This window comes from Micromys minutus (genome assembly GCF_963924665.1).
Source record: "Micromys minutus genome assembly, chromosome: 4".
NCBI classification, from domain to species: Eukaryota; Metazoa; Chordata; class Mammalia; order Rodentia; family Muridae; genus Micromys; species Micromys minutus.
Window position 1 is genome coordinate 70,044,976 of NC_137973.1, and position 26,932 is coordinate 70,071,907.

Genomic DNA, 26,932 nt, shown 5'->3' on the forward strand with positions numbered 1-26,932 from the left:
ACACACCGCAGCTTTGTTCGCCTTTTTGTTTCTGGCGCTTGCAAAGCAACTTCTCTGAAGAAGAAATTGTTACCCAGAGCCATGAGGGAGACGCTGCTTCATTCACAGGGGTGGCTGGGCAGATGAGGTGCTGGTGTGGCGGTGGATGTTTCTACACTCTTCCTGTGACATACTATGTTCATCAAGCCGCTGCCGGCCAGCCAGAGCTCATGGGGACAGACTGGAGTTGAGCAATCATAAGAAGGTCATTGCAGAGTTCTGATTCCAGCAGCCACCATGTACCGTTCATCAGCTCCCCGGCTGCAGAAGTATCCAGCTGCTGCCTGTGCAGGGTCCCTTGCTGCAGTGGCTTCTCTGTGCTTTCCGTCCTGCGGTGCTGCCTCTGGGTACCCACACAGGCTTTTACCTTGTCCTGCTTTTGCTCATTCCCGGTTCTCCCCTCTGCCTTCCTCTGTACAGCTTTTCTTATTTTCACCCCCTCCTCATCCCACAAAGATCCAGTTAGCGAGTTCCAGATACTGGTGCCTCACTCTACAAAATCAACAGAGCGGCCTCAAGAGTTCCTTAGGCAATCAGGCTGGGCAAATACGTGGATCAAGAGAGTCCTCTCCAGTAGGAAAGGGTTTATTCAGCTTCCACTTCTGCGTTGCTATTTATCACCAAAGGAAGGCAGGGCAGAAACTGAGGCAGGGTCTTGGAAGCAGGAGCTGATGCAGAGGCCATGGAGGGGTGCTGCTTACTGGCTTCCTCACCGTGGCTTGCTCAGCCTGCTTTCTTACAGAACCCAGGACCACTAGCCCAGGGATGGCACCTTCCGCATTGATCACTAAGGGAGAAAATGCCTTGCAGCCAGATCTCCTGGAGGCATTTTCTCAGCTGGCCAACCAGGGTCCTTCCTCTCTGACTCCAGCCAGAACATCCTTCTTGTCAGGTGTTCCTGTGGATGCATGCGGCTTCTCCTTGTTCTAACATAGTAAATATGTGGGCAATAGAACCAAGCTTGCCCTGGATTCTTTTCTGTGCCAGGTACTTAGCAGAGTGTTTGCATTTACTTGACTTATTCCAAACTCATAATAACCTTATGGCATATGGTGTAATCTCACAGATGTGTAAGTTGAGGCTCAGGCAGATGAGGCCACTTTGCCTACGTTCACATAGGCTGTAAGAGAAACTGAGATGCGAAACAATTTTGTCAGATGAAAGATAATAGCAAGTGCTTATGGGGCTGTGGAGGGGAATCCTTGCAGTGTTGGTAGAAGTATAACTTAGAACAGCCATTATGAGGAGAGGAATAGGGGTCCCTCAAAAAAAAAAAAAAAAAAAAAAAAAAAAAGAATTAAAGGTAGGAACCATGTGACATGGAGTATGCAGGTAATCCAACCACCTGAGAGGCTGAGGCAGGAGGATCACACTGAGTTCGAGGCCAGCCTGAGCTACCTACTGAAACTGTTTCAAATGAAGAATTCAAAACAGAACTGCCAAGTCTGGGAAGGTGGCTCAGAGGGCAGAGTGGTTACTGGGCATATGCAAGGACCTGAATCCAAATCCCCCACCCCTCCCCACATGCACGTAAAATCAGGACAAGATAACACGCACTTATAAGTCTAACACTGGAGGTCAGCGACAAGGTTTCCGGGCCAAAATAGTAAACTCGAGGTTCAGAGAAGAACTCTGTCTCCAAAAAAAAAAAAAAAAAAAAAAAAAAAAAAAAAAAAAAAAAAATGATGGAGAAACAGTTGAAGAAAAAAGACTAATGTCAATGCGTGGCTTCTAAATTCTCCCACACAGCAGGCTGGCACACACACACACACACACACACACACACACACACACTCATTAGCCACAGCGATTCTACTTCGTAGGCAAGGACTCTGAGCTGAGCTGCAGTCCAGCCCTCAAAGAAGAGTTAATAAAGTAGCTGTTGTTTGCCTGGTCTATCCTACATGTTGTGTTAGTACCGTGTGCAAGAGGGTGTCTCTAGAATGTTCTCTTCACCACAGTAGCACAGACTTTTGTCTGAGCTGCTCGAATACCAGTCTGTCTTCTACCTGCTTGATGGCTGGTTCTATTTCTGTTGATACGGCTTCAGACACATTCCCTGAATGTGCCTTTCCACACATACTGCCGTCGGCTGAGCGCTGGCCCAATACTTCCTGGAAAATAAAAGCCTGTTTTTACAGAACTGGGTCTTTATGGCTTCAAGTTGATATTCCAAAAGCTAGTTGTCTGGTTTCTGAAATGGTGATTTGTTGAAAGCACTTGTTGGTTTCACCTTTGTAATGGACTGATGTGTGCCTCGTGTTTATAATGCTTTATGTTATGAATGATTCTGTCTTCCTCTCCTTCTTGCTGGAACAGCCACAACCTGGGCTAAATGCATGAATATGAACCAAGCTTATGAATGTGTGCTAGTTTATATTAGCTCCTATTATCATATTTTTAATATTCTTAATCACACGTGTGCACACGCGCACACGCCATTGTTTTCTCTTATTCTCATTCCTTCCCTTTCTGCATCTGCTCCCCGTGTTCAGAATCTCCTTTCCTTGTCATGCTCAACAGTGATAAGCACACGTGGCCAGTCACCCCACTTGTCCCTCAACATCTCAAGGTGCTATTTTCCGACTTCTTTGGCCTCCCTAGTCCCTCCATGCCTGCAGCATACGGGTAGGAAAAGAATAAAACGTGTCACGTTCCGGTGCTAGCCCATGTGTGTGCTTGTAATGTCAGCTCTGACTATGCAGGACAGTCACCAGAGGACACTTTGTGCTCAGTTTTTGAAATGAGTTTCAAAATGGAAAAGTTAGCATTTAAACTCAAAAGCTGAAGGTTCAACTTGACACACAAAGTTGGGCTTCTCCGAGGTAGTATTGTAGGTCAGTCACGTAGCAACGACCCCTCCAGGTCCCATCTGGACTTTTCTTCTTTGATAATGCAGAGTTGAAACCAGTTCTCATGAATGACACATTTTATTCTTTATTGCTGTTGACATGAAACACCAGCTAGGCAGGGGAAGTGACCAGTTCCAATGGAGTACTTCCCTCTGACCTTGTCTGAGGCCCCTAAACAACACTCCCCCCTTTCCAGCAGAGTGTGAGCTTTAGTGTGAGACATTTCGTACTCCTTTAGAATTTTCAGGAGCATCAAAGCAAGATTCTTTGGGTCCAGATTAAAAACCCAAATAGAACTTTCTCTTTTAATCCTTGTTAGATTTCTTTTTCCCTTTTCTTGATATTTGTGTGTGTGTGTGTGTGTGTGTGTGTGTGTGTGTGTGTGTGTATGTGTGTGTGTGTGTGTGTGTACTGAGGCAGAGTCTTGTATGGCCTGGCCTTGAACTCACTATGTAGCTTAGGATGACCTTGAACTTCTAATTCGAGTACCTCCACCCCAAAGGCTGGGATCACAGGCTTGCACACCCACTAAATAGATGGAATCCTCCCCACTCTTGTGGTCTTTTTCTTTTTCTTTTTTTAGATTTATTTATTTTATGTATGTGAGTACACTGTAGCTGCCTTCAGACACACCAGAAGAGGGCACTGGATCCCATTACAGATGGTTGTGAGCCACCATGTGGTTGCTGGGAATTGAACTCAGGTCCTCTGGAGCCAGAGCTAGACTTTACAGCAGCCAGTGCTCTAAACCACTGAGCCATCTGTCCAGCCCCCGCATGGTGTTTTTCTTAAGCATCACTTTTATGTTTTTCCTTGTGGTAAAAATTAGCCCAAAACATGATTTCACATGGCTACATGGTTCTTGGGTGTGCACTTTCATAGCTCTAGTCCCCAGAGAGAAATGCCTGTCATAAATGTCTGCATCCCCGCAGAGGGACTTGGGGCTTCCCTCCCTGGGGCAGGCAGGGCCTCTTGAGAAGCTGGGGAGCACTGACCGGGATGAAGAGGATGGAAAAGAGGGGTCCCCAAAAAAGAGGGTGGGCTCCACAGGTTTCTGGTGAGCAGGTGGCTGCTGTTTTCTTCTTGAAGGCTTCTCAGGACTTACTGCAAGTATAAGCACGTCCTTTATACTTGGCAGACTTACCTGTGACCTGTGCTCTGTTAGCTCGAATTATCATCCTCCAGCAGACGTGCACTAGCACTTTAACTAATGTGTCACGTGCAGCTCCACAGAATTAAAAGTCCAGTGAGAGGGCCTCATGGTTATGACACCAGAAAAATGACGCCTTGGCTCTATCGCTTGTGTGATCTAAAATCGGGAATTCATGCGGTTTGTTTTGAAGTCCCGTGTGATCAGAGATAGACCAGTTCTCTGAAGCACCAGCCTGCTTTCCCTCTGTGCTGTATTCTCCCAGAAAAAGGAAAACTGTGTCAGGTAATGAGCATTATATGAATTTATTCATTCCAACACACACGCTCGCACACACACACATATACACAAGTGCACACACATATACAAGTATTCACATCTACATAAGTACACGCACATACACACACATACATACATATACACACACATACACAAACACTTTACAAACATCCAGCTTATTAGATAATATATTTTTTATTTGCTGTTTATATTCTGGGAACATCCCCGTATGTGTCTGTCTCTCCTCTTTGTGTCTGTCTGTCTCTGTCTGTCTGTCTGTCTGTCTGTCTGTCTGTCTCTCTCTCTCTCTCTCTCTCTCTCTCTCTCTCTCTCTCTCTCTCTGTGTGTGTGTGTGTGTGTGTGTGTGTGTGTGTGTGTGTGTGTGTGTGTGTAGCCCCGGATTAGTTTCAGAGTCTCTAACCCAGGCTGGTCTCCAACTTGAGGCCCCTGCTTTCATCCTGAATGCTGGGACTATGGGTACACACCCCCACAGTGGTGGTGTGTGTAAGGTCACCTGTTCCCCTGGGAGAAAAGAAGTCTGAATTAATTTACAAGGGATAACAACTTGGGTGTGTTCTGAACCCAGCAGAAGTGAAGCCCTCAGGGCTTGTTCCTGAGCTGCGCAGGGTGGCACCTGTCTCCAGCACTGTCTTTGCCTGAATTTAGAATTAGATAAGGAAACTAGGCCCTCAAATTATCATTGTTTCCATGGAAACAGTGGAAAGCCCCTCAATTAAAAGTGTCCCTGCAGGCTAGGGAGAGTATTCAAATGAGCTGCTCCTAGACGCCAGGTTATTCTCACAGTAAAGCCAAGAGGGCCAGTGAGGAATCTGCTAGCACACTAGATGGGGTCACTATTATTTTTTTCCATTCAGGGAAGAATTTTATCTTACTATTTCATTTGGAGCGTGTTTGTTGGCTTTGGCAGAGCCACGTAGATCATTGTCCTGTTATCTATTAAGCTTTTTATGTTTGCCCATGAATCACGGAAGTGTTTGAGAACAGTCTGAGCTTTGCTCACACATGAATGTGAGTCACAGCTAAAAAGCCCATTGTTGGTTTGTTGTTGTTGTTGTTTTAATTAATGAAATCCTAGAAGAAGCCTAAGTTGGAAAGAGCCTGTAGGTCATTAAGAACTTACCTGTCAAGCCAGGTGAGACCTTTGCTTGGAAATAGGCAGTAGAGACTGCAAATCTAGGGCCTAGCTACAGCAGCACCTTGTGGTTCCAGAAGTCACATAGAAAAACAGGATGCAGCATCGCATGCCTGTACTCCACACTAAAGGCAGAGATGATGTAACCTTAGGGCTTGTTGGCCAGACAGTCTAGCTGAATGTATGAGCCCCATGTTCAGTGAGAAGCAGTTCTCAAAAACCAAGGTGGAGCATGATTGAAGTTCAACACGGTGGTCCACAAACACAGGTGCAGACTCTTGCACACTCAAGCACACACAGACACAGACACACACACACACTCTCTCTCTCTCTCTCTCTCTCTCTCTCTCTCTCTCTCTCTCTCTCTCTCTCTCTCTCTCTCTCTCAAACGAGCATCTGTTTGTTGCCCCAAGAAACATACTTTACCATTGGAGACAAAAACCTGAGGGTGAAAGGTTTTTCAGCCCTGTGGAACTGGAAAGAAATCAGTGTATATCAGAAATACTTGACAAGATAGACGTTAAACCACTTGGATGGAAGAGATAAAGAAAGTTAGTATCGATTAAAAGAAAAATCACAATTTGAAACATGTGTGCACCAGACATGTGTGTACCTAATTTTATAAAAAATAAACACTGTTGGATTCAAAGAGAGATTGACTTCACCCAGTAAGAGTGAGTAATGCCAGCACCCCACTCTTCACCAATAGGCAGTTCAACAAAACCCAGAAACATCTAAGTTAAACGACACGGGTCAAATGGACCTAAGAGACGTCTATGGACCGGTTCTCCTAAACCCTGTAGAACACACATTCTTCTCCAAAGCTCACGGAGCAATTGTGTGCTGTCCAGCCACAGTGGGATAAAGCTCAAGATGAACAGCAAGAGGATGTACAGAGAGACAGATGGACAGATGGAGAATATACAGAGCTGTGGACACAGAACGACACACTCGTGGACCATGATGCCATAAAGCAGTCCTACGAGGTTAGCTTATAGCTACAAGTATGCACACTTAAAAAATTAGAGCTCAGGGGCAGAGAAATGGCTCAGAGGACCTGGGTTTAATTTCCAGTCCCCTCCTGGTGGCTTGCAACCATAACTCCATGTCCGGGGTAAGGTAAGGGAGGGGGGATCTGATACCGTCTTCTGACCTCCATGGCATAAATGTGGAACACAGACATACATTCAAACAGAATACCCATACACATCACAAATATTTTAAAATTATTTTAAAAGAAGAAACCAGCTTATGATGTGTGGCAGGGTCAAACATAAAACCAGTAGATAGAAGCAAAGACTCAAGATCAGGACAGAAATTAATGTAATGGAACAGCAAAACTGGAATCAGTGAAACAGATCTTTGGAAAAATAAATAAGATTCACAAGCTCTTAGCCAAACTAAGGTGTAACAGACACCAATGAAAGTCAGAAAATCAGTAGGACCTAGCCCTAAAACTTCTAGAAATTTCTAGATAAATGTGACCTACCAAAACTAAACTAAATTTAGATAAATAACTTAGATCTATTTTAAGTATTCAAACATCAACAATAATAAACAACTCTGAATTAAAATAAAGGAATAAAGGTCAGGTTGAGATGAGTTCATTCCAGTTCTACCAAATCGTTAAGAACACTATTCCAAATTATCCCATAGCATAGAGGAGGAGGAAATGCTGTCATTTCATGAACTCCAGTTACTCTGGTACCAAAACCTCATAAAGATTCAGTAACAAAAAGAAAGGAAGAAAGGAGGAAAAGAAAAGAAAGGAAAAGACCATAGACTAATCCCCCCCCCATGAACAATTAACATCCTCAACGAAGTGCTTGCAAACCAAACTTAAGAACACATCAAATGAGCATCATATGCCATAATTATGTTGGCTTCATTTGAGAGATGCAAGGGTGGCTCACTATACATAAATCAATAAATATAATCATCACATGCATGGCTTCAAAGGTGGAAATCACATGGTCATCACAGTAGATACAAATTGATAAAAGCTCTTGAGGGGTCCAGAAAGATGGCTCAACAATTTCGAGAATGTACTGCTCTTGCAGCAGAAAGGTCAGCTCCTAATACCCATACAGGCTTATTGCCTCTCACTCCAGTTCTGGGGGAGTGGGACAAGACTGACCTCTGTGGGCACCTGCACTCACTTGTACATACACACACACACATGATTTAAAATAATAAAAATAAATCCAAATAAAGCCCTTAAGGAACTCATAGAAGGAACGTAGCTCAACAGTGAAGACTGTGTGTGATAAACCTATAGCTAGCATCTGAAGATGGTGACTTTATGCAGTGAGGCAGGTCCAGGATAATGTGAGGCCTGTCATTGGACGAAAAGGAAGGATGGGCGGAAACAAAGCTTTAGAAAGGAGGGAGGAGCGGGGGGGGGGGGGGAGCCACTGGAGCAGCATGGAGGCAGATGTTAAAATTCTTTTCTGCACATAGATACAGGTTATTGCAAATATTTTAAAGGGATATGTGTGTACAGGATTTTGTGCTGTCTAGATGGAGAAACTATACCTTATCAATTGGATCAGAGGTATTGTGTGCTGTGTTGTTTGATGTGGTGACTTAACTGAGTTCAAGAGAAAGTGGACCAAGCCTGTTGCAGAATCGGGATGTGTATGCCTGGCGTGGTAACAACCCACCAAGGGAACTGTGAGTGAAAGCAGTGTGGTAAGGTGCCACGCTGGAGCCCATGAACTGCCCAGGTCAGAGAGAGCTGGGTCTGTGTGGAACAGTACACACCAGAACCAGTCACACCACCTTTTAAAATATTTACCGTTACAAGCATCATACTAAATAGAGAAAAGCTGGATTGTTTTCACTGAAATCAGGAACAAGCCAGGGGTGCCTGTCTTCCCCACTCTGTGGTTTGGGAGTGTGCACCCACCGGTGTGGTACGTGTATGCAGAGAACAGAGCTTCAATTGCCTTTTTCTATTTTCCCTTAGTTTACAAGAGAGGGTACCTAACTGGCAACCAAGCTTCAGGTTCTACTTACTCCCACCACCCCCACTCCCACTTGGGAAGTAGTCACACGCCACTACGCCTGGCTTTACGTGCGTGCCAGAGAGCTCCAGATCCTTCCACTTGCACAGCGAGCACTTGTTCACTGAGCTTTCTCCTCAGACTCCCCCTCCCCCACCACATCCCACTCTGTTAAATATAGTACTTGAAGTCTTAGCCAGACCAATAAAATAAGATAGGGAAATACAAACAGGAAATCAGTTGCCTTATTCACAGCAGATCTAATCTACACACAAGAGGCTCTGAAAACCCTTCCAGGAAACTCGGAGCTGATAATCACTCCCATCAGAGTAACAGGAGACAAAAGTCACACAGGTCATATACCATAGCAAAAATACTGAGATGGTTAACCAGAAAACAGACGAAGCTCAGTCACCCAAACAAGGACCTTGGAATAAATTTAACCAAGGCGGTGAAAGACCTCTACCATGAGAACTTTAACACACTGAAGAAAGATGGAGGGACCTCCCATGCTCATGGGTTGGAAACGTTAATATTGTGAATATGCTACCAGAAGTCGTCACCAAATTCAGTTCAATACCTGTCAAAATTCCAACCTTATTTTTTGCAGAAATAGAAGAAAAGGTTTAAAGTCATCTGGAAGCACAAAAGATCCCAGATAGACAAAAGAATCTTCAGGGGGGAAAAAAAAGAACAATTTGGAGTTGATTCACAGCCTATTTCAGGGACTACGGAGTTGTAGCAACAAAGCAGCGTGGTGCTGCACGGAAACAGACACCTCGATCAGCTGAACAGAAGAGAGGAGCTGAGTTACAGCTGCCTGCACTCCTGACGAGATTTTAGTACTAGACAACAGAGAAAAGCATCTTTTTGCCAAATGGTAGAAGAACGAGGCTAGATCCTTACCTCTAACTATACACACACACACACACACACACACACACACACAATCAATTCCAAATGGATTCAAGACCTTAGCAAAAGCCCCCCAAACTGAGAAACCAGTGGTGAGGAAAACATTTCCAGACATTGGCATGGGGTGGGAGAGGTGTCTTAGTGGTTGAGAGTTCTTGCTGTTCTTCCAAAGGCCTGGAGTTTGGTTCCCAGCACCCACATCTGGCGGCTCACACATAACCCCAGCTCCGGGGGCTCTGACTCCTCTTCTGGCCTCGTCGGGTGCCTGCATACCAGCGTGCACATACACACATCCTAAAATATACATTGATATCTGCCAACACTCAGGAAGCAATAGGGACTCAGAAAGCAGTTGACAGATGGGATTTCAAGAAATGGGAGCATCAGAATGAAGACACAGCAAGAAGGGAGAGAATATTTGCTGTCCAGCCAAGAACCAGTCTCCAGATTATATGAAGAAATAGAAAATGCCAGATAAGCCAAACAATAAATGGGCTAATGGACAAACAGTCATGAAAAGAGGAAATACAAATGACCATCAGACAACAGTGCCAGACAGTGGTTCGTATGTGAACGAAGGAGAATCCATATGTGGTGCGGTGGGATATGAACTAATTGGGTCACTGAGACTCGCCGTGGAATATCCTCAAAAGACAAAAAGTTGACACATCATATGCCTTAACTGTCCAACTCTCCAGTCCCCACACAAGACAAAGGACACGGCACTGTTCTCCATAACTGAGGCATGGAACTGAGTTCACTAATGTAGAAATGAATAAAAAAATGCAGTGTGTACACGCGGTGGATTGCTTTCATCCATGAAGAACAATGAAGTTGTCATCTGCAGGAGCTGAATGACAGAGATCATCCAGTTAGGCAAACAAGCTGGGCCTCGGAATGACGAAATCCCAGTGTTTTCTCTCACTTGTGGGTATTAGGCATGATGTGTGCATAAAGTCACGATTGTGCAGATGATGTGAAAGTGACTCTCTAGGGATAAACAGGACTGGAGTGATGGGGAGAGCCAGAAAGAGGTTAGCGGGATTGGAGGTGGAATTCGAGTTCAAAGTACATCATACTTGCCTTATGTAACCAACTTAAAAACCTAGTAGGCTGGGAAGGTAGCTCAGTGAGTATGATGCTTGGTGGACAAGCGCAAGGACCTCGACATTCCATCCTGAGCATTCACGTAAGAAGCTGGTTGTAGCTTCGGTTTGTAATCCAGAACTGGGGGACGGTAGCGGGGAGACAGACAGAAGCCTGGGGCTTTGGGCCCTGACGAGCCAGGCTAATCATCCAGTCCCACGGTCCAGTGAGAAACCCTGTCTCAAAAAGATAAATGAAATTAAAAAATAAATAAATCAAGAGGTTGGTGCCTGAAGAATAGCAAACATCCAAGGTTAACTACTGGGTGTACACACAGGCACACACATACACTGCACATAAACACACAATGCACGTGTGCATACACACAGAGACACTGTAAATGCTTAATACATTTAAAACTGCTGGAAAGGAGTGACAAATATGCGTGGTTGGTATTAAGCTAATTAGTTTAATCCGATCATCACACACTGCAGCCACCTGCGGAAATGCTACATTGTACCTCCTCAGTAACGTGCAATTCCAATGCATCAACTTAAAATATTTAATTAAAATATCATGAGGAAAAAGAAACATGTTACCCTCTCCCCTCCACCTCCGCCTCTTTGTTTTTCATACGAAGCAAATCAAGTCTACTTCCCCCAAAATGAACTTTTCAGATTGCATCATGTGCCCTCAAAGGCTGCCTGACCACTGACAGCACGGTGAAGACTTTCACACCCGTGGCAAGCTGAGGCGCTGCCCTCCTTCCAGCTCTGGGCCTCGGTAACCACCAGCTACATCCTATTTGATTTCTCTGGCAACATTTTTTCTCTGCATCGTTTGTATTAAGTGAAGGTTTGTTCTGGTGTTTCTGTGTTTTCTGTCCGGGTTTTCCCCTCCTGGGGTGAATGTCCAAGTTCTAAGCTTAAACACAAAACTGGGCCTAGCCATGGGTCTGTGCCATCCCCTGCAGGGTGCATCCGAATGCCACGTTTTGGGGCACACGCCATCCTTCTCCCTGCTTTGAAAGTGCCCAGCCTTCCTCCCTGACTTTAAGTCCTCAGTCATTTCTACTAAGTTAAAAATGTTCTAGTTTAGTGTTGTAGCTTTTCTTTAAACAAAATTTGTTGTCCTTAAGTTGACAGTCCTAAAATGAAACAGCTCCAAAGCCCTAAAATGTTCTTCCCCAAATGTTTCAACAACTTTCAATGGAAGTTAAAACTCCTACGCTCCGGGTTGATTGGCAGTGCCTGGGAAGCACATGGAAGCAACTGTGTGGCCTGCGTGATCAGGAAGTGCTGAGATAGACATCTGTTCCAGTTCTAAAATAACCCGTGACCCTCAGCCCATCCCCAAGCTGCTCCAACTTAACTTTTCCTCATCCAAAAGCAGGTGTGTCAGCCCTGATCCAGGTCGGCGGCAGTGCTGCGAAATAAGATATTCACTGCCTTTTTTAGATGGGATGGGAGACAAATTAACTGATTTGATTTGAGGCTTCAAAAAATTTGATAGGAAAATAAAGTATGGACGATCCTGGGAGTTTCGGATTCTCAGTCCCCAAACCACTGTCACTGGTCTCCGTACACCAAATCCAAACATGTACATTACACATTACATCTTAGAGCGGCAGTTTCATAATGTCTGGCAGGCTTTGGTGTGTTCTCACACTTCAGAAAGGAGTTCTTTTAAATGTGGTATTGCTTGTGAGGAAATACAGTGACTTTGGATCCCTCATGCAGTAGAAGAATAAAGGAACCAAAGGCAAGGCGATGACTTGTTTGTTTTTAATCTCAGCCTCTGAAGTGGACATGAGCCGACCGTTGGGATCTTTGGGACCTGAACCAGATGGGGCCCCCTGTGAGGCTCAAGGGTGGATTCTGGGGGAGCCCTTTACCTCGGGAAGCCTGTGAGCCCTTGCAGCCACACCTGCAAAGTTCATTCTCAAGTTTCTAGCTTCCCTGAACCCCCATGTTTCTGGAGACATGCCAAGGGCTTGCCAGTGGCCCTGGGGGCCTTAAAATCCCTTCTCTGTCTCCTGCTGTGCATTTGTTGTTATATCTACTTTTTACTCAGAACAGTATTTGAGGGCACTGAAGCAAAGACGCCATCTGTATCTTCTCCATCCAGAGGCCGATGACTGCTTTCATCACTGTTGGTTGGTTATCATTTCACCAAACATAGCAAGCACAGTTGATTCTGCAAAGAAACCCATTTCCTTCCTTCCCTCTCTCCTTCCCTTTCTCCTTCCCTCCCCCTCCCTCCTTCTCTGACCATCAGTCTTTCTCTTTGTACTTACCCCTTTCCTGTTCCCTTCCTGTTCCTTTCCCCCCTTCCTCTTCCCTTCCCTGGCCTCTTGACTACGGTCATCCCAGATGTCATCCGAGATGACTCCTGAAGGAGCCCTTTAGAAGGGGATGGCACTTGCCGGCAGCTTGTGTCCTGAGTCCTCATGTGTTCTTTTCATCTCCCAGGGTGTCCTCTCCAACATCTCGTCCATCACTGACCTCGGTGGCTTTGACCCAGTCTGGCTTTTCCTCGTGGTAGGAGGAGTGATGTTCATTCTGGGCTTTGCAGGGTGCATCGGAGCACTTCGGGAAAATACCTTCCTTCTCAAGTTTGTAAGTATTGAGATCCAGACTCTGCTTTTACACCAAGATGGCATTCTTAACTGCAGGCAGGATAGTAAGCGTCCAAACGGCCTGGGCTAGAAAATACAGCCCAGGCCACTTTTATTTCAAGAGAAATAAATCCTTCAATCCTGCCCACGCTTTCCTTGCCCTAGACATGACTCCTGGCAGTGTAATTACCACCCTGTCTTGCCATGCACCGAGGTTTTGTACATATGTTCAACAGACTTGACTTCAATCCCTAAAGTAGTTTTAGGAAGGAATGAGATGTGGGGGGGGGGGGGTCGTACGTGCGCATGCTGATGGCGAATGTTGTAAAGAGAATGCTGTACAGACAATATCCTTGGGAAACTAGGCACTGGTCCAGCTTCTACAGCCTCTCCACCCTGCGAAATTTGAATAAACATGATCATACTGTGAAGGTGAAAGTCCTCCTTGATGGAGGAGGGACTTTAGCAGGAGGCGTGAAGTATCTGAGGCAGAGTAGGGAGTGAGAAATGAAAGCCTTCCCTTTGGGGTTCCTTTCCAGCAGAATAATGGGCAGGGCTACGCATGTGTATCTGAAGTAAGAAGAATAGTAAATGTGAAATACAAATACAGCTTCCTTGTTGGCTGATGTAGCTTCAAGTGTAACTTCAGGTTGCTTTCTATACCTTGGGAGAGTGAAGACTTAGCTCACGGGGTCCAGAGCCTGTCAGTTTCTGCCAGAGTCTTGGCATGCATTGTGTGTGGAGGTTGGCATTCGAGTGAGTTCTGTAGAAAATGTTTCACTCTCCCCTCCACGAACAAAGGAAAGACCAGAAGGACCCGCCTTCTTATGATGAGGGAGGACAGGGGAATTTCTAGAGGACAACTTTGTTTGCTCTGCCCCTTATTACAGCCATTTGCACCAGAGCCTGTTCTAGGACTAGTCTGAATAGCCACATGGTGTGTGAGTCTCTGACCCTACCGTATCTTCTAGAATGTTCCCTGGCATCTTTTTATGGGCATCTCTAAGAAGAGACTCCCATGCCCACTCTAGGGTAACCCATTTCAAATTGGCCCAGTGCTGCCTCCCCAAAAGCCTTGGAGGCTGTAATCCTGAATGTTTTCACGGGGCTCACGCCTATATGGAGGACCTGGGTGTCATTGCTCTCAGAGTCGAATGAGGAACTAGCATCCTTTTCCTTGTGCATGATGGGAGTGGCTTGTTTCCCACGCTTAGAGCTGCCTTATGCACTAGCTTGGCCCCTTTCTTCACAGGCTTGTATGATCTGTGCCTTCTCTCCCCTCCCCCCTCACTGAGTCAAAGACCGACGGAGTCTTTCTGAAGGATACTTGTCCCTGATGGTGGCCTGACAACCTACCAGGCCTATGAGGCATCTGGAAGTGGGGACCTGGTTTCACTCGGCTTTGCTGTGACCCGTAATCTACCCAGTGACCTAAGAGTTTGAAACCTCCAAGCTTCGAAATATGAGAGGCCCCTTTAAAATATGGTTTTCTTGGACGTGGTTTTACTTATTATAGTAATCCCCTCCCCAAAGTCCCATCTTAAATTTGAAAAGAATCATGTTCTTAGCTTTCCCTCCTGGAGACTATTTAAATGGCCTTTCTTTATTCAGAACTAACAATGGGAACTGAGCAGGAGCTGTGAGGTAAGGAGGAAACAATGTCACCATGCCTCCCAACAACCTCAAAGATCAGATTGTCCTCAGACCAGAATTCCTGGGGAAAATCCAAGAGGCAGGGCCATGAAATAGCACAGCAGTATTTCCTACCTGATGGAAACCATCAGACAAGCTTCCGGTCACTCTCTGCACCTTTGGAAATGAAGGCGTTAGTTCACAGAGATGGGCAGGCAGGCCTCTGCCAAATATTTGATATTGAGTTTGGACTCAGTATTTGAGATTACACACACACACACACACACACACACACACACACACACACACACACATCATATAACTTGAGAGAATTTCCCAGGGCAACTGGAAAGTGAACGTCTCTATCCTTTGTGGAGGTGAGGCCAGAAATCTACCGTCTTCTGTGTGGCTACCCAGATCTTTCATGTACATGCATACCAGCTCAGGTTCCTTTCTTTCTGTGAGGACTATATGTGTCCATGTTCAGGACGGTATTCACTGCAGGTAAGAGGGTTGCCGGGAGCATAAATGCTAATCTTCTCTTTTCTAAGAAAAACGTAATTTGGAATTATTGGTACCACTCATTATTAAGAACTTAACATTTTATTTCCAGGTACAAACTATTGGTACTGCCGGTAAATGAGAACTTTACAGTTTACATCCTCACTGAGGACAGATAAACCGGAGCCCCAGGGGGTCGTGGAAGGCTGAGCTGCGGGCTTAGGATAGAGTTTGTGCCTGAGCACTGGCATCCAAACCTGTCAGGCTCTGGGTTGGTGCTTCAGGTTCTCTCCTTTCAGTCCCCCACAAAGACACACCTGTCACTCCATGCCACATCCCACTGTCCACCCACCATGGCCCCCATCTTTTCACCTCAAGATCACAAAACGGTTTACAGAGGGGAAAGATGTGGGAGGAAGGAGGTGTGGAAATGGCCGGGGGTGGAGCCGGCAGTCAGGATGACTAAAATGAGTCTCTTTGAAGTAACTGGGTGGAAGAGAAATTTCCCCAGGGTTCTGAGCAGTTTCCCCAGGGCTTCATGCTCTTTAGCCCTATACCTTGTTATCTGCCTTAGCCAGAAGTCCCTTTTGATTGTGCTGTGGAGTTATTTAAAGTGTTTCCTGACGTTGGTGTTTCCCAGGCAGGAGGCAAGAGAGAGCCCACAGTTTCCATGATTGGAAATTTTTTTTTTTTTTTTTTTTGGTCTCAGTCACAGCCCTTCCTACTTCCCCCGCTGACCTCTTTAAGATGAGCAGATCTGTTTCACACCGGTATGTGAGGTGCAGGGAGGCCTTAAACCCAACAGGATAATGCAGTCTGTGTGGAATCAAGCCACAGCTGCGGTGACAGGTGATCATAAAATATGAGGTAATCTACCTTTCAAGTTAGGAAAGAGGCTTCCTAGAGGTTGGGCAGAACATTGTTCACATGTCTGGCAGTACATTAATCATGAGCAATTCATTAGGCCTTAATGTGGACCTAATGAGAAATTCCTATTACTCAATGTTTGATTTGGGCTTTGTTGGTTAATTATCAAATGGAACACCCAGAGACTCTAAAATGTGATTATGAAGTGATCTTTAATTTCTAAAAGCCCTTTCTTTGAGTGCAATATTCCATTAACAAACCTTAAGAATCAGAAGGCCCCAGTTTGGAGATGTGTAGCAACTGAGTGTAATTACAGTCCCCTTAAGATCCCCTTTTGAGGAGCCACTCCCTGGTTCCTATGATCTAAGCCTGTAACCCATTCCCTGTTGTGTCTTTCTTTTGTCTTAGTTTTCTGTATTCCTGGGAATTATTTTCTTCCTGGAACTCACTGCTGGAGTGTTGGCATTTGTTTTCAAAGACTGGATCAAAGACCAGCTGTATTTCTTTATTAACAACAACATCAGAGCCTACAGAGATGACATTGACCTGCAGAACCTCATAGACTTCACCCAGGAATACGTAAGTTCCGCGTGGAAGCGTCTTCTCCCACCATGCCTTGTGGAAGCTGGAAGCTGACTTTTCTGCTTCGTTTCTGGATGCTTCCTTGCTGGTTTCCTTCTCCTTGTCCACCACTCATGCCTGTATCTCAAGGAGAAACGTTCTGATTTCCCTTGTCCCAACTCGTGTTAAATTAGAAGAAGATGAAACTCTTAAGCAAAAAGGCGACCACGGTGCTATCTCCTTGTCGGCCTTTGAAGAAAATTGCTTTTCTGCATGTTTAGAGTTTTATTGGATTCAATCTGAGTGTTCCTTGTCCCTTTCCCTGTAGCTCACAATAATATAACTAGTAGGGTATTTGTTTGTAAAGTTCCTCCAATGTGCCCATCCAGATACCACGTGTGTATAGTCCAAACCATAAGTTTAGAGACACCATGTCTGAATGTGACTGTATGACTGACTGTTTCCTATACTGTAAACAGGCAGATGTCATGTCACTCAAAATGCTCAAGGAGCCAAGAGACATACTTTCTCATTGACCTTGGACTAACAGAAACTTGAACTCTTTTCCTGGGAGTAAAAGGAGAATAAAACTGAGCTATTGTCTAGTACATATCTGTATTGGGATAGTCTAGTGGTCCACATGGTCTCTTCTTAGGCTCCAGACCTACAGATTAGCAGGTCCTCACACATCTGCACTGGATAAAAAAAATGAGTAAGCCAAGTGACCTTGGTCTGTAGTGTCCACGGCATTAATATTTAGAGCAATATCTAATAATATTAGAGCAAGATTAGTGACCACACAGAGGCTCAATGGACCAAGGTATAGCTCTGAGTTGGATAGGTTGCTCTGGTATCACATTCACCTTGAGTCAAGAAGGCCAGGTTTCGTCAGCACTGCGTGGGTATTGAGGAAGGTCGCTGTTCTCCAGATGCTCAGCGCTGGACTAAGGTCTTAGTTTCACTCAGTGGCCGCTGTCTCGAGCAAGAGTCCTGGGGTGTGAAATTGAGCCCTGTCTCACTTGCTTAGGCAGTTTCCCTGTGCTGTAAGGTCATAGTGGATGCAAGCTTTCCACTTCCCAGGTATTCTCCCTGACTAGTTGGCATGACAGAGCTGATGAGGCTTCACAGGAGACCTGTGTCGTCCACCCTAAGCCCAGAGGAACAGCATGGCCTGCAGATGTTCTAAGTGCTGCCTGCTCTACGTAGCAGCACTGCTATTTTATGTAATTCTGGTCGTCTGATCTGGATTTAAAAATATTTGACATAGCTGTTGGTCCTGAAAGCCTTAAAACGGCAAAGGGTTGGTTTTATTTAACTTAAGAAGCCAAGGTAATCCAGTACAGGAGGAGGCCATAGTCAGTCCACATTTAAGATTGAATTGAACTGAATTTAAGAACTGAGTTATGGGCTGGAGAGATGCCTCAGTGGTTATGAGCACTGACTGCTCTTCCAGAGGTCTTGAGTTCAGTTCCCAGCAACCACATGGTGGCTCACAACCATCTGTAATGGGATCCAATGCTCTCTTCTGGTGTGTCTGAAGACAGCAACAGTGTACTCACATAAAATAAATGAATCCTTTTTAAAAAACTCTTTTTTAAAAAAAGAACTGAATTAAGCATGAAAATAAGTTTTAAAAACTTCAGCATACAGACAAATATAATGAGAAGTTAAGCCTCTAGGATTTTAGAGAGGTGAGTCTGCCTCGCCCGTGTTTGACCACTGTACCACTGGACATCAGCCCTGACGTCCACTGTCCTGTGAAGTGGCTACTGTTCTCTTGTGTTACACACATGTCAGAACTCACCAAAGTGTTTATTTGATGCCACTTACACTCAGTGACACTGTTTAAGAACCATTAAAATAAGATCAAAACTTAAGCACAACCAGAGATGCCTCTTTCTGAGTTACCCATTGTTGCTAATGTTTTTTTTTTTTTCCTTCTACAATGTTCTGGTTTATCCTAGAAGGTGACCAAACCAAAGTTATCTTGAGCCCTTCCCCACTTAATGTCACACTCCAAACCATCTATAGTAACCTTCAGCCTATATTACTTTGGAAGGCTTTACGGGGCCCATCTAGGTTAGTTTTAACTTAAAAACACATTTCGAGGTATTGGCCCTGGCAGGGGATGTGTGTCGTGTGGGTGGGATGCAGGCGGCTTGTCACCTCCACCTGAGATGTCCTTTCTAACTCTCTCCTGTTTGCTCTAGTGGCAGTGCTGTGGGGCTTTTGGAGCTGATGATTGGAACCTAAATATTTACTTCAATTGCACAGATTCCAACGCAAGCCGAGAGCGATGTGGTGTGCCATTTTCCTGCTGTACTAAAGACCCCGCGGTAAGAGCGACAAGCACTTGCCTGACTGTGGGTCCCAGAGGAGGGGGATGTGCTCCAGTGTCCCCGGGCAGGACAGGATGACTGGAGTTAATTTAGCAAGTGCATGTTGTCTGTCTCCCTTTCCGAGCCTTTGTGTGCATTGACTCAAGGGAGGTCAGAAAGCAAGATCCTTGGTGGGGGGGGAATAACCCCACCAAGACCTGTGGAGCACAATTGACAGTGTTGACAGGGGACAAAGCTAGGAGCAGGTATCACTTGTTCCTTCGTTATGAGACTGTAGGGCTCGTGGGGAAGCCATCTGTCTGCAGTAGCTTGGGTTTAGTAAGCCTTTCCTCTCACCTGGTTTCTGGGAAGGGACTCGGGAGTAAAGGAGATGAGGTACTACAGGGGTGTGAACACTGTTCAAGGAGCCACAGTGGCCGGGGGGAGGGGTGAGGGTGTCTGCGGCAGCTGCCCTTTGCGGCTTTACTTTAGCAAGTGGACATGGAGCCCACCGCAAGCTACTCCCGGTTACTACACCTCACACCTTGAGCATAGTTCATAGAATGAAAATATGCACCGTCTGTATTGTCAGTGCAAAGCCAGAACTGGGTGTTAGTGTGCCCCATGTGAGGAGTGGCTACAGCCCTTCCTGGACAAGCCTGCCCTTGCCCATGGTGAGGGCACATCAGCCTGGACTGAGTGTCACTGAGGACTGTGACTCCTTCCTAGCCAGCTTGTCTTCCTCCTTTGAGGCGGGTCAAGTGGATGCCCAGCTTGGAATCCATGGTACCCACCCAGGCAGACTGGGCACACACTGGCCAGCATGCTCCTTGTTTTCTCTCTGGGTCCTACATCAGCTGTCCATGGTGAAAACCAGAAGAGTCTCCAGGAGTCACTAGGCAACAGATCCTTCAGCAGGTCTGTCTTACGCCATGAACTCTAGCCCCCAGCCCCACCCCAGAGGGGAGGAAGCAGTTGACCCGTAGTGTTTCCAACCAGATTCTAGATATGTCAGGCTGCCTGTCTGACTCATGGCCAGGCAGTGTTTGCTTTGTAAATAGTGACATGATGCTTTTTTATTAAACACACACACACACACACACACACACACACACACACTTTAAATGACAGAATTTTATAGATTAAAAGGGACGTGCATTTTTGCCATGCATAAGACCCTAGATCTCTAGCGGAGATGTAATCTCTAGTGGAGATGTAATCTCTAGCGCTATGTTTTAATACATAGTAATTGTCAAAGAGCATAAAGATGGTCATCTTGTCCTTTAAGTTTGAATTTTGTTTCTGTTTCCAGTTCCCCAAACCCTTGAAGCTTCCTGAGGTTGGCAGTATTTTGAATGTTAGTTCACATGTGTGTGTGTGTACATGCATGTACACACACATACACACACACTAACATAATGGACCTGCTAGAGTGTCAGCTTTTGTTTCTAAGGAAGGAATATTTAAATACATAATTTTGAAGCTGCTCTCATAAGTACATGCCATTTAGTAATAATGTTTGTTAAATAATATTAATAATATGTTTAATACTGTGCTGTAGTTCCCATACATCCTTAGATGGGCTTTCTGCTGAACAAGAATGAGTTTCAGTTTTCCCTTCCTTTCTTCCCCAGGAAGATGTCATCAACACTCAGTGTGGCTACGACGCCAGGCAAAAACCGGTGAGTGAAACCCGCCCTGTGCTTCACCCAGCACACAGGGATTTTAGGAGGAGCGTTTGCACACGCACAAGGCTGTATCTGTGACACTCTGCTCTGTTCCCTTGTAAAGGAAGTTGACCAGCAGATTGTAATCTACACAAAAGGCTGTGTGCCCCAGTTTGAGAAGTGGCTACAGGATAATTTAACCATCGTGGCTGGTGTTTTCATAGGCATTGCATTGCTGCAGGTAAGATGGGGAGCCTTGGTGGTGGTGGTAGTTCAGACAGTGGTGCCAGAAGGACCTCCCTAGGTCAAGATCTTTGCTTTGTCTCCTCAGTGCCTTAGCTTATGAGACACACTGGAGGTTGTGGGAACAGACTGGGACTATTGGATTTGAGTTGATTGAAGGTTGAAGTTTAGATGGAGAAACACATTAGGAAATCTTGTCTCCTATACACCACAGAGAGGTTGATAGACCCCAGGTTGTCAGTTGGCATCCCATTGTTTCCAGGGCCTTAAAAGACTATGTTGTGACAGTTAGGGCAGACATAGCTGCTTGGAGTGGGGACCTCAGCAGCAAGCTCTGTGGAGTTGCACAAGTATGTGTGATGTCTTTTATCTCTCTGGACCAACTCTCCCAAGTGCTGGTGAGGACAGCCCCAGGAGCTGACACTTCCTGTTGATAAGATGCTTTCTGTGGAGTGTCACAGATGGGTACACGGTTGAAGGAAATCAGAGATCTCTTAAGTAAATAGGAAGTCATCCTGTGTTACAGGTTATAAACTCGGTGTTGCTCAAGTGACATCAGCACTCAACGTTGATCTAGAGATTCTGCGTTCTCAGTCCCAGTTCCAACCTCCTCATTCAGTCATCAACTAGCTGGGCCTGAATTCACAGGGAAACACAAGAGATCAGAGTAGTCAAACACGCTGACAGAGACCAGCAGGATGAAGAATTCTTGTTTCCTAATTAAATCTTACTACAAAGTAACAGGGTTCAAGACAGTGATGTAAGCTTGTAAAGTTAGCCATTGCTGATAAATGGGATTCAATTACAGAACTTTTGTGAGCTTCATTTTGCTAAAGGAACTGAAAACATTCAATGGGCAAGGAAAAGATTTTTCAAGGATGGAAAACAATGGCTCAGTGGTTAAGAGCATGGGCCGTTCTTCCAGAGGACCAGGGTTCAATTTCCAGCCCCTAGATGATAGCTGACAATTGTGACTATAGTTCCAAGGGACCTGATACACTCTTCTAGCCTCTATCCACACATTATGCATGTGATATACAGTCACACATGCAGGAAAACCACTTATACACAGTTAAAAAAGAGAAAAAAGAACTTTAATTAAGTTTTTTTGTTTGTTTGTTTGGTTTTTTTTTTTTTTTTTTTTTTTGACAAATGGTTTGGGAATACTGATTTTTTTTGGTCTAAAAAGGAATGGTGTTTAGACACCTGGCTCATAACACATGTAAACATAAAATAGACCCAAGACCCAAATCTAAGTGTGGTGTGCTGTATGCCTGCAATGCAAGCCATTAAAAAGGGTGAACCAGGGTAGCGGGGTCGTCACTTAAGCGTGCACAACCAGCCTGGCCTTCACTTAGACCCTGTCTTGGTGTAAAACAAATAAACAAAGCTCTCTCTATAAAAACCAAAGCTGTGGGCTGGAGAGCTGGCTCGGCAGTTAAGAGCACTTCCAGAGGTCCTGAGTTCAATTCCCAGCAACCACGTGGTGGCTCCCAGCCATGATAGGATTAATAGGATTCAGTGATCTCTTCTGGTGTGTCTAATGACAGTGAGTATGCACTCACATACATAACATAAATATTTTCTTAAAATGCCAGAGATGTGACATTCTAGAAGAAAACATGATGCAAATTGGTGATTTTTATTTATTTTGGTCTTGGACAAAGAGTTTCAGAGGGAAAACAAATAAAACCACCAAATGAAGCAGAGATAACAACACTTCATCAAAATATAAAACTTTCATACTGAAAATGGCGCCGTAAATACTCACACAATAGCAGAAAATATTTGTGAGTAGTTACCTGAAAGGGATCTTAATTCCTAGAACACACACACACACACACACACATGTGCATATATGCATGCACTTACATATATATATATATATATATATATAAAATCTTGTAGGAAAGGCCAGCCTGGGATACCTACCAAGGACCAGTTTTAAAAAATGAAGAAAATTAGTAGACATTTCTCCAGCGCAGGTAGCAATGGCCCATGCACATGAAAAGATGCAGCATCTCCCACCATCAGAGAACTGCACATCAGAGCTACAGTGAGGCAGTCATCTTCCACCCACTGGGATGGCTATGAATAAAGATGACGATGGGTGTTCACGGGGACATAGGACAGATCACCTATCTAGAGTGGGGGGACAGAAATGGCTCAGCTCTTTGGAAAACAACATATAGTTACTGTGTGGCCCGACAATCTTCCACGGATGCAAAAGGAATGAAGAGCGACGTTTACTAAAACATTTCCACGCACGTGCACATAGCAGCAAGAACTGCAAACACTGAAGAATCCATCCTTGGATTTGTAAAGACCGAGGTACGCCCTCATGGCAGGGTCAGGACTCAGCCGTCCAAACGGGAGATTGGCTAGCTGTGCTGTGCAATGCTTGCAGTCTCAGCCCCAGGGAGACAGAGGCCGAGGCAGCAGCAGACCACTGTAGGCTGTGCAGGAAGACCCTGCCTCGGAAGCAAGCAAGACAAATGGATATTTCTTTGCAAGTCACCACAGCTACTTTTTGTGACTGCTTTTGTACAGAACCCAGCACCTTGCATGCCTGGGAAGCTTCCCCCTCCCCAACCCCTCCCTTCCACCTGAGCCAGCATCAGAATCAGCCGCTCACTGAGCATCCCACAGTGCCCTGAGGGTGCCAGCTTCTCCCACAGCCTGAGTCCCTGACTTAGAACAATCACCTGTGCAGTCAGCCTGGAGCTCTGCCTCCCACTGTGACCTTGCTGATGGGGGTCACAGCTCTTACAGGCAAAGGGAGGAAGCTGCAGACCCAGAGAAGTGGTGGGGCCTTCCCTCAGAAGGTCATAGACCTGACCTCAGCAGGGAGAACAGGACAGGTGCATCAGGCGGTGAATGGATCAACCCTAGCCAGACAGGCTGGTCACCAACAAAAATGTTTCCTGTATGCATGACTTCACTGAGGCGTATGGCCTGGCAGGGCCCGTGAGCAGGATTGGGTTGTGACCCACCTGTGTGAGATAAGAGCCCCAACTGGGTTTCAGTCTGACGTTCCCATACACATGTGACTTCCCTGGTCACAAAGGCATGTTGAAGTTACCTCAGCCTCTTTATCTTGTATAAAATGTTCACTAAAGTTCTTTGATTTGTACCACATAAATAAAGAAACTTCCTAGTGGAGTCATGAAGGTTTAACAACACTGCGATACCTTGCAGAGGAAATGAAAGAGGTTTGTTGAGGCCCATGGTCCAGAGGATTGGAGCCATGGTACAGGAAGGCACAGGGGCCATAGCAGCTCAGAGGCAGGTAACTCCTTTGACAGCCGTCCCTAGCCATAGTGTCCGATGTCCTACAGCCTCCCAAAACAGTGCCGCTAACCGGAGACGCGAGTGCAAACGCGTGTGAGCTTGTGTATGCGTTTTGCATCTGAGCAGTCATCGTACCAACGGGTGAACCTGGAGGTGATTTTTGGTACTTGAAAGAAGCCACAGGCACCACATGTTGTCTGAAGCCATTTTCCTGAAATGTGCAGGTCAGGCAAACCCACTGAGGGAGAGTGCAGACTAGAGCTGTCTGGACCATAGGGAGGGTCGGAAATGGCCTCTCTTAGGATGGGTTAGCTCAAGGGAACTGAGCAGCTTCTGTATTTAGTGTTGAAGATGGAAAGACATGCGAAAATTATGAATTTTTATTTTCTCTTTCTCCATGTTTTTTCAGCTATTATCATTATTATTACTATTATTACTATTATTATTATTATTATTATTGACAGGTCTCATGTATCCCAAACTGGCCTCAAACTTGCTATGTAGCCAAAGATGGCTTCTGACTTTCCTGCCTCTTCCTACCCAAGTGTTGGGATGGATGTGTACCGACGTGCCTGGTTTTCCATGGTGCAGGGAGTAGAACCCAAGGTTTTATGTATGTGAGGCAAACACACTCTACCAACCGAGCTTATCATCATCCCCTGAATATCCATTTAAGAATCAGGTTACTGATCAGGGAGGGGTAGGCCCAGCGGCCAAGGAAAAGCCAATAGCGTTTGAATTCTGCCATCTAACTTGGATTTCTCTCCTTTTTTATCAGATTTTTGGGATATGCCTGGCACAGAATTTGGTGAGTGACATTGAAGCTGTCAGGGCTAGCTGGTAGACCCCTGCAACCGCTGCTGTCAGACACTGGACTGATACCCGCCCCCTCGCTGACTGACCCTCTGTGTGCCAGCTGGCCGATGCCAGGCTGCAGAGGCCTGGTCACACCTAATGGAGCTGCCAAGAACTTAACTTTCTGTGGGGGTAGAACTGGGGAATGCTGCTCACAGACAGAACTTTGGAAACGAAAGAACAAGACAGCGTGCAAGTCACCAAGTCGACGAGCAGTGACTCTACGGTCGCCCTGAACCGCCGGTGGACAGATGGGTGCTACCAGAAGGGGAAAAGGGGGAGCAGGGGGCACCGCATGTACTTGAATTTATGGAGAATACCATGCTGTCTGCATCTTGGCTAAAACGTGGGCCCTTATCTGCCAGGGCCAGGTGTCTTGAAATCTCTCAATGCACATTTGCAGAAACTGTTGCAAGTTTCCTCCGGAGAAGGAAAGAGCAGCTCCCTGGGTTCAGATTCCCAGAGGACCTGAAGGGGTCACGTTTACAGTGTATTCTCTCCATCCTGAGTTCCCCCCTTGAGAGCTGGGTGTTTGCAACAAACCAGGGTGGCAGAGGCTGTGATCTGCATTTCCATGGGACTGATTTTTCCTCTGAGTGGCCACCCCAAGCCTGAGCTTTATCAGTGACATCCAAGGAGAAAATGAGGTTAAGGAGAGACACTTTAACCACTCCCTCACCCCACCTTACCAGACTAGTGGTTGGGTTCTTCTGACACTCTGGGCTGTGTTTTGTGTTTTATTTCCCTTTTTTTTTTTTTTTTTTTTTGGTTGTTACTTTGGTCCTTTTTCTTTCTTTCTTTTTCTTTCTTTTTTTCTTTTTTTTTTTTTTTTTTTTTTTTTTTTTTTTTTTTTTTTGTCTCCCAAAGGCAAAGGCTTTGACACAGTCCTCTGTAATGGGTTCTTAGTCAGCTTAAGCAGTAAGTTTTTGTAGACCCTTCACCTGCATGTACCGTGACACCCAAATCCACCATGTTCTTTTCAGGGAGACATCTGAGAGTGTTCATTGGTGTTTCCGTCCTGGGTATCCAGCCTTGGGCGGTTTGTGGCATGTTATCCTGTGTCTTCGTATGCCCCACGGGCTCCCTGTCTCTCCCAGCATCCTGTTCAGCTTCTGTCCTTTCCCTGTCCTCCTCATTGAGGGCCCAAGGTTGACACAGTCAAAAAGCATTTAATGAGGTTTTTTTTTCTTTCTCTTCCTTTTTGCAACTTTAGTTTGTCATATATTAAATAAAAAGCAAAAAACAAAAAAAACAAGCCTAGCATAGTGCATGACCAGAGCTCTGTCCTCGCTGGGGAGGCCTCAGGGTGGTTATAAAGCACAAATATTTGAGGGGCTGCACCTTAAGCCCAGCCAGGGTTCTGTGACGCTAGGTGGGAAGCCACCTTCAGGTACTTCTCCTGCCTCGTGCCCCCAGGAGGGTGGAATTTAGCCCCAGATTTTCACCCAAGCTTGTGATAACCCCTGGCTAATGCTTTCTTGGGGAGCAGATCTTAGTTTGTGGGTTGCCAGGGAGACCACAGCCTCCTTGCCAGCCAGCATTGTGAGTAAGGCAAGCCCAGGTCTCTATTTCCACAGCAAGTGCATTGCGCTGGCTGATGGGCACGGTCTGCTCACAGAGAGCTCAGGCCCTCCTCTACAGGCTCATCTCCACAGTTTGGGTGTATGTGGCTCTGCATGTCTGTATTGGTGTCTGTTATAGGTAGAGATAGTCATTCCATACGTGGATGTGAGGTCATGTGACTTCGACCCTGTCTGTACCACAGCTGTCTCTTGTGATGTCCTTCAGCGTGGACACTTGTGCTCTCGGATTGGCACTTCGTCTTCTTTATTACCTCATTCTCCAGTGAACTGCATCTGGCCAGTTGATTCAGAATCAGGCAAGATCCTCACCCTGTGTGT

General features: G+C 45.6%; 1 protein-coding gene across 1 annotated transcript in view; it reads left to right on the forward strand.

Moving 5' to 3' along the window:
- Window positions 1-25,496, forward strand: part of TSPAN5 (tetraspanin 5) — a 150,121-nt gene extending 124,625 nt beyond the window's left edge. The window contains exons 3-8 of the mRNA XM_080916084.1: window positions 12,951-13,097; window positions 16,505-16,675; window positions 18,868-18,993; window positions 20,610-20,657; window positions 20,767-20,883; window positions 24,955-25,496. Of these exons, the coding sequence (XP_080772210.1) occupies window positions 12,951-13,097; window positions 16,505-16,675; window positions 18,868-18,993; window positions 20,610-20,657; window positions 20,767-20,883; window positions 24,955-25,020 (675 nt within the window). The 3' untranslated portion in view covers window positions 25,021-25,496. The remainder of the gene's footprint in view (window positions 1-12,950; window positions 13,098-16,504; window positions 16,676-18,867; window positions 18,994-20,609; window positions 20,658-20,766; window positions 20,884-24,954) is intronic.
- Window positions 25,497-26,932: the final 1,436 nt, after the last annotated feature.